The sequence below is a fragment of the Amblyraja radiata genome, chromosome 12, assembly GCF_010909765.2.
Source record: "Amblyraja radiata isolate CabotCenter1 chromosome 12, sAmbRad1.1.pri, whole genome shotgun sequence".
NCBI lineage: Eukaryota > Metazoa > Chordata > Chondrichthyes > Rajiformes > Rajidae > Amblyraja > Amblyraja radiata.
Window position 1 is genome coordinate 27,424,293 of NC_045967.1, and position 12,670 is coordinate 27,436,962.

Sequence of the window (12,670 nt, forward strand, 5' to 3'; positions counted from 1 at the left end):
CATCTGTACATCATGTTATTGACTTTGTTGATTACTGTCTACATTAGCTGAAGATGTTTAAGACCAATTCAACAAAGACTCCCTAAATTTTCTGTGTGGCTTTTTGACATTGAACATATCTGCTACTTTTTCTCGTCAGTTTGTAAAGTACTATACACTATTTCAGAAGCATCCATATACTATGGACTAAAAGTGGGAAAATGGGACTAGGATAGATAAAATAATCAGTGAGAACATGATGAGCCAAAGCTAGGACTACAATATTTTGACGTCACTATTAAATGTTGCCTACCCCTGTTCTGACCATACAGAACATTATGTAATTATGTAATGTTCTGTATACATTAATACTCACCTATGACTTGTGTGGGAAAATAACCCCCATGCTCCTGTCTCCCCTTCTCTCTCCCCTCTTCTCTCTCTCCCCCCTCTTTCTTCCTCTCTTTCCTCTCTCTCCCCTTCTCTCTTTCTCTCCCCCTTCTCTCTCTCCTCCGTCTCCACCGGCGGGAAGGTGGGGGGGGGGGGGGTCATTTTCCCCACACAAACCATAGGTGACTGGGCAATCTGAGCCCAAGCACCAAGTTGTAAGCGGCCGAAGGTGTGCATCCCTCGGGCCAGCCACCACTCTCCCTTGGAACGTACACAGCAAGTTCCCACGCACAAAACACCAGAATCTGTAAACTGTTTCAACCAAAGATGGACACAAAAAGCTGGAGTAACTCAGCGGAACAGGCAGCATCTTTGGAGAGAAGGAATGGGTGACGTTTCGTGTCGAGACCATTCTTCATACCTGAAGACTGTGTCTGAAGAGTCTCAGCCCGAAACACTACCCATTCCTTCTCTCCAGAGATGCTGCATGTCCCACTGAGTCACTCCAACATTTTGTGTCTATCTTTGCTGTCAGTGGCAGTTTTCTCAACTTCCATAGGGGCTCTGCATAAGTGGGGGAGAGAGAGAAGGGGGGAGACAGAGAGAAGGGAGAGAGAGAGGAGGGGAGAGAAAAAAGGGGAGATAAATCGAGAAGGGTGAGAGAGGGGGGAGAGAGTGGGGGAGAAAGAGGGGGGAGAGATAGAGAGGGGAGAGATAAGGGGGAGAGAGAGAAGGGAGAGGAAAACATTTTTCACACAGAGAGTGGTGAATCTCTGCCACAGAAGGTAGTTGAGGCCAGTTCATTGGCTATATTTAAGCAGGAGTTAGATGTGGCCCTTGTTGCTAAAAGGATCAGGGGGCATGGAGAGAAGGCAGGTACAGGATACTGAGTTGGATGATCAGCCATGATCATATTGAATGGCGGTGCAGGCTCGAAGGGCCGAATGGCCTACTCCTGCACCTATTTTCTATGTTTCTATGAGAGAGAGAGGGGGAGAGAGAGGGGGGAGAGAAAGGAGAGGGAGAGAGGAGGGGGAGAGAGATGAGGAGAAAGAAGGGAGAGAGAGGGGGGAGAGAGAGAGAGGGAGAGAGAAGATGGGAGAGAAAGGGAGAAGGGGATAGAGAGAGCGAAGAGAGAGAGAGAGAGAGGGGGAGAGAGAGAAGGGAGAGAGAGAAGGGAGGGAGAGAGAGGGGGGTGAGAGACAAGGGGGAGAGAGAATGGGGAGATGGGAGCGTGGGGGTCATTTTTCCCCCCAAGCCACAGGTGACTGGGCAAACTGAACCCAAGCACCAAGTTGTAAGCGGCTGAAGGTGCGCATCCCTCGGGACAGCCCCCACTCTCCCACAGCTACCCTCCATGGGCTGTGGGTCGGGTGGAGCAGAGGTGTGGGACAATGTTCATCCCTCCACAGTGATGTGATGGATGTGGGGGTCTGGACCAATCGCTGACAAGTTCCCCCCCCAGCAACATCATGTCCGTTATTTGACTTTTCTGGTGAGCGATATTCGGTTAGTTGGATTGTAGGCGACGCCGCCTTTCGGGTAGGTGGCATTTCGACAAAGTGGCCATTCGGCGAGTTTGCTTTTAGGCAATGCAGCTTTTCGGGTTAATTGGCTTTTAGGCGTCCCGCCCTTTCGATTAGCTTGCATTTAAGCGTCCCATCTTTTCGGTTTGTTTGTGTTTTGACTTTGTACTCGTTCGGTTATTTGACGTTTCGGCCTCGTTCCCATTTGGTTCTTTGGCTTCGACTTCTTTGCTTTGGCTTATCGTCCATCGGCGTCACATCCGCACACGGGTCCTAAGTACCTTCACCACCAATCTGGGCTGCCAACGCCACTGCTGGCACTCACTGTCTCCCCAGCTGCTTCTAGGCAGGGTTGCCAACATCAGCCCCAGCCCGCGCAATCTCTCTGACCACTTCCAGGCTGGGCTGTGGACGCACCCCGGCCGACACCGCCTTCCCGGTACTTCCAGGTCTCTGAATTTGAATTTATGCTTCCAGATTAATGATCCAGACTTTGAGTTAGAAGCTAAGTAATTTAACCATTGTCTTATCATAGCCAGTATAAATCATTATGGAAGGCAAATATTGTGATAGATTTGAAGTAAAGGTAATTTGTGACATCAAAACTTCTGTTGTTCTATTCTGTTATGCTGCAAATTTGCTACAGAAATTAAATATGATATTGTTACAAGGGGAAGTGTTCCAAAAAAGCCACCGTCTTTCACTTCTGATCAATATATCTTCTGAGAACCAAACACCTTTTGAGTGATAATAAACCTGATTCTTTTAACAAGATCAAATGTAAATGTCCTTTAAGAATTCATAAATTACTCTTAACATAACCAGAAACTGGAAATTTAATTCAGTCAATTTATCATTGTTTCAGGAGTTCAAGCATCCAGACAAAATGTAAGTAAAATGCACCTAATTTAGATTAGGTACATAAAAGGTACTGGTATATTATATTACCTTGAACCATGGTGGATCACTTAGATATAGGAAGCATTTTATTAAGCTGGAAAGAGGGCAGGAAAGATGTACAAGTATAATACTGTTACTGAAGGGTTTCAGTTATAAGCACAGATAGGCTGGGGCATTTTACTCCTGGAGCAGAGAAGTCTGAGGGGTAACCTTATAGAGGTATACTAGACCAAGTGGGACCCGTTGGGTCCCATGTTCACAAGGGAGGGCTGGTCCCCCAACGCAATATTCCACCTCTCCACCAATTCCATTATTGGTGCAGGGCCACCAAATTCAAGTGCAGTTTCATACCACTTCAAGCAGGGTGCAAGGCCACCAAATTCAGGTGCAGTTTCCTACCATTTCAAGCAGGGTGCAAGGCCACCAAATTCAAATGCAGTTTCATACCATTTCATGCAAGGTGCAAGGCCACCACATTCAAATGCAGTTTCATACCATTTCAGGCAGGGTGCAAGGCCACCACATTCAAATGCAGTTTCATACCATTTCAAGCAGGGTGAAACCACCATAAAACCATACACAACACCACACTCACAGTTCAGTAGACATTCAGTGTGTTTAGTTGATTCACAGCTCACACAGTCATGACCTCTCCCTCCCCCATCTTGCAGAAACTGAGCCACACCCACACTTCCTGGTTTTATAATCCATCCCTCCTTCTACCGGAAAAGGTGTGGCCTTCAAGGCGTGACTGACAGGAGAGAGATTCTCAATATTTTTAAAACACTGATAACACTTTTATTTTTCATTAATGGGAAGAATCCTCTGCACCTGTTGAGCAGAGGGGGCTGAGTAAGATGGATAAAATGACACAGCCGTAAATGGTAGCGTTTTATCTAAAATCAATATACAGAGCAAACAGGAAGTTGTGACATTTAGACCAACCATTTGCAATGCTTTTACTTCAACCCAAAACCCTCACCAAATATTTGCAGTGCTTTCACTTCAACCCCAACCCCCCCCCCCCCCCCACCCCAACCATTTGCAGTGCGTTCACTTCAACCCAAAAAACCCCACCAACCATTTGCAGTGCTTTCACTTCAACCCAAAACCCCCACCCGTCCATTTGCAGTGTTTTCACGTCAACCCAAAACTCCACCCAACTATTTGCCGTGCTTTTACTTCAACCCATACTCCCACCAACCATTTGCAGTTCTTTTACTTCAAACCAACCACATTTTCATTTTCGTACCACATTAAGGGCACTCAAGGTTAGTAAAACCACACTCACAGTTTAGTAGACATGTGTTCAGTGTTATTCACAGCTCAGACTGAGAGACGTGACCCTCTCACTTCCACCATCTTGCAGAGACTGACTGAGGCACAACACTTCCAGGTTTTATAATCCCTTCCCCTTCCCACCAGCAGGGGCAGCAGAGAGAATGTCAAGATTTTTAAAACATTAATAACTCTTTTATGTTTCATCGATGGGGGAAATCCTCTTGTCCTGCACAGCGGAGGGGAACTCTGAGTAAGCTGGCCACAAATCACAGCCGTAAGTGGCAGCATTTTCTCTAAAATCATGAAACAGAAAACCAGGATGTGGTCAAGATCTCACTTTTAGTAATATAGATTGATAGGAAGAAGAATCATCGCCATTTTTTCCCTGGGTAGGGAAGTCTAAAATAAGGCTGCATAGATTGGAGATTAGATGGGAAGGGGCACATAAGGAGCAAATTTTTCACTCAGTGTGGTGCATAGGTGGATTGAGCTGCCAGAGGAACAGGTAAGAGGCAGAAATAATTACGATGTTAAAAGACATTTTGACAGGTATATGGATCGGAAAGATTGAGAGGGGTGTAGGCCAAACACAGGCAAATGGGATTAGCATGACATGAATAGGTTGGGCCGAATGGACTATTTCCATACAGTTTGATTCAGTTGAAGCAGTGAATTATTTTACAGTAATTCACATTACAAACTCTCGTCTGCTTTGGAGCTTGTGCAAAGTACAAAGAAGATTGACCTTTGTTCACCAGCTCACATTCTTAAATTAAATGAATCATATAATATCATTACTACAACATAATTGTAGTAACAAGTGCCATTGCAACTTAGTTTGAAGCTAGACCACAATTGATTTCACCTGATTTTCAAACAAGAATCAAATTACATGGACTGGTGAGTGAAGTACAACTAATGCATAAGGGTGGGTAGTGAGCTGAACTGCAGCCAACTGTTCTGGAGAGAGTAATTGACTCACATCAATGTTTGAGTCAGCACCTTCCAGCCTCTGGCACCCACACAGTGCAACATCGAAGTGGGGAACAAGTGGAAATTCAATGCCTGTGCAACTGATCTCCCACTCTGCCACAAGACTCAGTGATGAGGAAGAATTTCTTTAGTCAGAGGGTTGTAAATCTGTGCAATTCTTTGCCACAGAAGGCTGTGAAGGCCAAGTCAAATGATAATTTTAAGGCAGTGATAGATAGATTCTTGATTAGTACTGTTGTCAGGGGTTATGGGGAGAAGGCAGGAGAGTGGGGTTAGTAGAGATAGATCAGCCACGATTGAATGGTGGAGTAGACTTGATGGGCTGAATGGCGTAATTCTGCTCCTATCACTTATGACCTACATAGATATACATCCATCAAACTGCTCAGGAATAGATGGCATATCTAGTGACCTCTAATTCAGAAATTAATATTTTTTCTGATTTATTAACTTTTTTAATATCTTAAGTTAACAGGAATGAGACAGTTTGAAAAGGCATTAGAGGGTGTTGCCTGGTTAAGCATGTACAAATTATGGACACCCCTACATAATGACAAGCTCGCACAATATTAAATTTGGAAGCGTGATGTATGTGCATATACGTTAATTCCTACAAATGGCAGAACTAGTTTCTACTCTTCACATAAAATACATTGCATTCTGATCCAGGATGTCTGCAAGGTTAGTTTGCACTGTTTTAAGTAGAGCCAGATGCAAGTATGACATCAAAATCTATCAGAGAATTTACTAAAGTAGTAAATAAGAGCAATCTGCACAGCACCTTCCAGAGCTGGATGTTATATGGTACGAATCTAAAAACTAAAAAGTAAAAACAATGACAAACAGGAGGCATTGAAGGTCTGGTTGATTATAGCTTACATAACATGCAAACAACTCATAGAAGCTTATGGTGCAGAGATCTGCAGGAAACAAATTAATGATCTTGAACATATTGTCAAATTGCTAACTTGGAAAAAACACTGATTCTTAAGAGGCAGTGATTCGGTCCCAAAATATATGCTGACAATCTGGGAAAACAACTGTTGCCTTTTGCGATTGTTTTGGGCAAAGGTGATGGCATCTCATGATTTGCAGACTCTATCAACTGATGGTTATAGTGCTTTATATAGGTGTTATTAAATAATAAATAGTTGATTTCACTGTAAAAGGGATATGGATGTGCAGGACTGATTGTTATACTGAGAAAAGTTGATTTAGGAATAGCTGAAATTTGAATTGGGGAAATTACAAACTTGCAGGCACAAAGTGATGAACTGTTCCTGGTCATACAGGGAAGTGTGACCATTGATGACACAGAAGGGGGGGGGGTGACTTGCAGAGAGCAGGAAATAAACCAATATGTGGTATGTATGTGCAAACTAATGGCATCAGAATCAATCTGTCATAGTAATTGAAGAAATGTTCTGAAACAGTAATGCAAAGGTGCTGATATGCAAGGTACACAAAATTGCTGGAGGAACTCAGCGGGTGCAGCAGCATCTATGGAGCGAAGGAAATAGGCGACGTTTCGGGCCGAAACCCTTCTTCAGTCTGCTGATATGCAAACTCCTTACACTCATGACAGTTGATGATTAAATATTGAACAGGATAATTGGTCTCAGCATGTTGCTAAAGAGACATGGGGAGGATGAGTTACAGCTCATTAATAACTCAGAGGTTTAGAGGTAACAAACCTGGGACTACAATGTGACAACAATTCCTAAATAATCAGATAAGACGAGAATATTTTTTTGAAGGATATTAACTAGCCTAAAAGAAAATTCAGCTCAAGAGTTAAATTAGGGCAATTATTAAAATTAAATGGTTGTAGTTGCCTGGAAGTCTGTCCACAGCAGGGAGTGCTGAAAACATTACTGTATCACTTCAGCAGGTGGCACCTTGCCTTCCAAATTTCATTCCATTTAAATTAATGAGCTTGGGAAAGAACCGAAACATAACTTTGTGAACTGTGAGAATGATTCTATGGTTAAAGAATATCAGATGGAGTTAAGGGCTTTCTTATTTACATGAGTACAAAGTAGTATTGGACACAACTTGACAGAGTTCTGGACAAGGACTACCTCCAAAATGCAAACCCCATATCCAATACTGACCAGAGGGTTAATCATATATTGACATTCAAGTAAGTAAAGATGAATATTTCAGATGTTCTCACAGAATCATCGGGAATTTTTTCATGAAGTTTGGATAATTGTGCACATACTCAATTAAATATAGGTTGACGATCAACATTGAATCACCATAAATATGAAAGGAGGCTAATTATTAAATTTCTATAAGATGGCGCTGGAAATGTTAGCAATTATCAAATTATTGCAGGGTCTAGATCAGTGGTTCCCAACGCGAGGCGTACGCCCCACAGGGGGGCAATTTGATTTTTAAGGGGGGCATCAGGTAAACATATGTAGTTTATGTTTCAGATGTTATTTTGAGTAAATTCCATTTTCTGAGAATTATTTCTTTGTCTGCTCGTGCTAAAATATGGGGGGGGGGAGGGGGGGCATCAGGATTTTAGAGGTGATTAGGTGGGGCATGGCCAAAAAAAGGTTGGGAACCACTGGTCTAGATTATTGTCCATTTGCAGGATAAACTCCCATCACCACTGTCCCTGAGAAAGATAATCTTCCCATTTTAGAAGAGTTTCTGAAATGAGCACATACATATAATGTTAAACTTAAACGAACCACATGTATTTTTGCCCATCCAGGATTTGTAAATCGCAAATGCAAGTTCAATATTACAGTTTTTGCCCATTGCTTGAACACTATAGACCCATGCTTAGACCAAAGTAACGCAACTTGAAGTTTTTGTTACTATACCTTAAACACATGTAACCATACCTTAAACAAAAGCGCTGCTTTGCACTTTAGTTGCAATTCTGCAACACACTTGCTCCTTTCTGCAACACACTTGCTCCTGCACACTACACACTATTTAATACATAAGACACTTCGTTCAAAAATGAAATCTCAGGGTACCATTGGGAAGACACAGCTATTCAAAATACAAAACACATCGAGTAATTGAAAACACTAAGATACACACCTGAAAATACTTACTTACAACACTGAACACCAATCAGCCAGCTACAAAAAGGCCTCAGTTAAGCCATTTTGAGAACTTTGCAAGCATGGATGCAGGGAGAGCAAGAGGCAGAGGTAGAGGAAGAGGAAGAGGAGGACGTGGTCGAAGAGGCCATGCACGGACCATTATTTCCGATGACATAAGAGCAACTTTGGTGGACCATGTCATAAACCATGGCCTGACTATGAGGGAAGCTGGGCAGAGAGTCCACCCTAATCTAAGCCGTTGCACAGTTTCATCCATAATAAGGACATTCCGACTGGAAAACAGGTATGTCTTCAACTCTCTACTTTCTACTCTACTCAGATGGTATCTAGAGTATTTACAGTACTACCATATCACATTACCGTATCACATGTATTGTATTGCAGGGTGGCTAATGCTCCTTTTGGAACAAAAGTGGTAGTTTTGTGAAACATACCGTGATTACGTATATTGAGATGTTTCAGTACAGTGTATGGTATATACATTAAGTACAGTATATACAGTACTGTCAAAAAGAAGCAAACCAATAACAATTTGTGGTTGCATTTTGCTATAGAATGACTACAAGACCTTCTGGGGGTGGACGCCAATGCCTGTTCACCCAACAGCAGGAACTTGCCATTGTGGACCTAGTCAGAGCAAACAATGCAATCCGTCTCCAGCAGCTACGGCAACAAATACTTGCAGATAGGCAAGTGTTCAACAACATAAACCGAGTAAGCATTACCACTATAAGACGCATCTTGGTAAAGCACAAAATGACCATGAAGCAACTGTACAGGGTCCCATTTGAGAGGAACAGTGTCAGGGTCAAAGGACTTCGACGTGAATATGTACAGGTAAGTGTTACAGTCCTTTACATTTACAATAAAGTATTGGTGTAATCCAGTAACAGCTGAATATGTACCATTGTATCAGTACCACATAGCCATCCACAATATGTATTTTTTGTTACAGAGAATCTTGGCCATGGATGGAGCTGCACAGCCTCATGAATTTATTTACATTGATGAGGCTGGATTCAACCTTAGCAAAACAAGACGACGGGGTCGTAATATAATTGGCCAAAGGGCAATTGTGCACGGCCCGGGGCAGCACGGGGGAAATATCTCATTGTGTGCCGCCATAGGCCTTCGAGGGCTTCTGTACCATCATGCAAAATTAGGTCCATACAATACACAACATATCATCACATTTCTAGATGCTCTTCATAATATAGCTGTACAGGACAGACCAGAGCAGCCCAGGTTTGTTGTTGTCTGGGATAATGTCAGTTTCCATCGGGCTGCTCTGGTCCGGACCTGGTTCACCAACCATAATCAATTTGAAGTGGTATACTTGCCCCCTTACTCGCCATTTCTAAACCCTATAGAATAATTATTTTCGACTTGGAGATGGCGTGTATATGACCGCCAACCACATGCCCGCATGCCTCTTCTGCAGGCAATGAAACAGGCCTGCGGAGACATTGAGGTGAGGTCAATCCATGGATGGATTCAGCACACAAGGGGATATTTTCCCCGATGCCTAGCGGGAGAATACATTGCTTGCGATATGGATGAGATCCTGTGGCCAGACCCCAACAGACGGCAGGATCCATAAGCCCACCTACAAACGATTGCCGTGTTTTTCTGTGTTTACAGTATAGTGTATTTTTGGTTTTATTTTTGTTTTATTTTTGCTTTAACTGAATTTACAGTACTGTGAAGTACAGTACTGCAATGTACTGTATTGAGTATTTGATTTTTTGGTTGTTGTGAAAACGTGCCTTCTGTGGAACTGAATAAAAACAGTGAAAATTAAAGACTGCAGTGTTTTATATAAAGTAGACTAGTGTGTTGCTGCTGATCTGAAAGTGTATTCATATGATGCAAGTGTGTATCATTTTGTCATCAGAGTGACGTTTTGACAAAGGATTGTTAGGTTTTCATAGCAGAGTATAGGTTTCGATAGCAGAGTTTCAATTTGACATGGATGTGAATGGTTTATTTCCCTGTGTTGTGTCTTATTTGCTTGTGTGTAGAGTTTTGACACAATGAGCGAAGTTTTGCAAAACGTGTTCAAGCAACGGGCAAAAACTGTAATGGTTTACATCCCATCAATGATAAAATTGAAGCCTTTGTAAAAGATGAAATTACCAGAAAATGTAGGAAATCCCATATCACAAAATATGTATGGTTTGGTGTAACCCTTCATTTTTCTTTACCAGATTTAGGAACAGTGAATTCACCAATTCATCAGCTGGCATAACAAATGAAAAATAGAGATGAAACAAGCCTCACCAGAAAGCATTTGACATTTTGCAAAGAGGGCTTATGCAGCAAATATTTATTACTACATTATCTGAGGAGGAAATTCAAGTTCACATGTGGTGCTTTCAAGTCTATCATTGTCATTCACATGATGGATAATAGTCAGGAGTAGGGAATAATATTTGCACCTTGCACTTTAAATAAAAGTGAATGGAACTATATCTATATTACTAAAAGTAAGGACATGATCACTTCCTGTTTTTCTGTTTCATGATTTTTGAAAAAGCGCTGCCACTTACGGCTGTGATTTTTGGCCATCTTACTCAGAGTCCACCTCCGCTGCGCAGGACAAGAGTATTTCTTCCATCGATGAAAAATAAAAGAATTATTAATGTTTAAAAAATGTTGACATTCTCTCTGCTGCCCCTGCTGGTGGGAGGGGGGAGGGACTATAAAACCCGGAAGTGTTGCGCCTCACTCAGTCTCTGCAAGATGGAGGAAGTGAGAGGGTCACGTGTCTCTGAGCTGTGAATAATACTGAACACATGTCGCCTCAACTGTGAGTGCCCTTAATGTGGTTTGAAAATGAAATGTGGTTGCACTGCAAATGGTTGTTGGTGGTGGTAACTACTTTGAAATGCTGCACTGCAAATGGTTGCTGGTGGTGGTAACTGCTTTGAAATGCTGCACTGCAAATGGTTGTTGGTGGTGATAACTGCTTTGAAATGCTGCACTGCAAATGGTTGTTGGTGGTGGTAACTGCTTTGAAATGCTGAACTGCAAATGGTAGTTGGTGGTGGTAACTGCTTTGAAATGCTGCACTGCAAATGGTAGTTGGTCGTGGTAACTATTTTGAAATGCTGCACTGCAAATGGTTGTTGGTGGTGGTAACTGCTTTGAAATGCTGTACTACAAATGGCTGTTGGTGGTGGTAACTGCTTTGAAATGCTGCGCTGCAAAAAGCAGTTACCACCACCAACAACTATTTGCAGCGTAGCATTTCAAAGCAGTTTCCACCACCAACAGCCATTTGCAGTGCAGCATTTCAAAGCAGTTATCACCACCAACAGCCATTTGCAGCGCAGCATTTCAAAGCAGTTACCACCACCAACAACCATTTGCAGTGCAGCATTTCAAAGCAACCACATTTTCATTTTCAAACCACATTAACGGCACACACAATTGAGTAAACATGTGTTCAGTGTTATTCACAGCTCAGAGAGGCATGACCCTCTCACTTCCTCCATCTTGCAGAGACTGAGTGAAGCGCAACACTTCCGGGTTTTATAGTCCCTCCCCCCTCTCATCAGCATGGGCAGCAGAGAGAATGTCAACATTTATTAAACATTAATAACTTTTATTTTTCATCAATGGAAAAAATATTCTTGTCCTGCGCAGCGGTGGTGGATTCTGAGTAAGATGGCCAAAAATCACAGCCGTAAGTGACTGTGTTTTTTCAAAAATCATGAAACAGAAAAACAGGAAGTGGTCAAAATGTTACTTTTAGTAATATACTAGACTAAGTGGGACCCGTTGGGTCCCAGCATCACAGGAGGGCTGGTGATCCAACGCAATATTCCACCTCTCCACCAACTCTAATATTGGTGGCCAGTTGGGGGGGGGGCTTTCTGGAGCGCTAGTATGGGTGTTGTGGGCTGAAGGGACTGGTTTCCAGAGGGCTAGTATGCAAATTGTGCACCAAATGGAATCTTGGGCTGGCGTCTCAGTCAATCAAGCCTGTTGTGCTGGCAACTCACTCACTCATGGCTGATAGTTGACTCACGGCTAATCCTTGAAATTCTATTTCAAGCAGGGTATAAGGCCACCAAATTCAAGTGCAGTTTCTTACCACTTCTAACAGGGTGCAAGGCCACCAAATTCAAGTGCAGTTTCATACCATTTGAAGTAGGGTGCAAAGCCACTAAAGACAGCGAGTCGTGACCTCTCCCTCCTCCATCTTGCAGAGACTGAGCCACACCCACATTTCAGGGTTTTATAACCCCTCCCCCCCACCGGAAAAGGTGTGGCTTTCATGGAGTGATTGACAGGAGAGAGATTCTCAACATTTAAAAAAAAACTAATAACACTTTTATTTTTCATTGATGGGAAGAATTCTCTGCACCTGCTCAGCGGAGGGGGGGACTGAGTAAGATGGCCAAAAATCACAGCCGTAAGTGGTAGCGTTTTATCTAAAATCAATTTACAGTGCAAACAGGAAGTAAGTGCATTTGCAGTAGTGCCTTTTAACTTCAAGCCAAA

At 42.7% G+C, this 12,670-nt stretch overlaps 1 protein-coding gene across 1 annotated transcript; it reads left to right on the plus strand.

The window, feature by feature from the left end:
• Positions 1-8,119: 8,119 nt before the first annotated feature.
• On the plus strand, positions 8,120-10,423 carry LOC116979291. Its single transcript, XM_033030902.1, has 4 exons — positions 8,120-8,444; positions 8,716-8,998; positions 9,117-9,406; positions 10,369-10,423. Exons 1-4 carry the CDS (start codon positions 8,221-8,223, stop codon positions 10,421-10,423), a joined length of 852 nt encoding a protein of 283 aa, XP_032886793.1. The 5' UTR covers positions 8,120-8,220.
• The last annotated feature ends 2,247 nt before the right edge of the window (positions 10,424-12,670 follow it).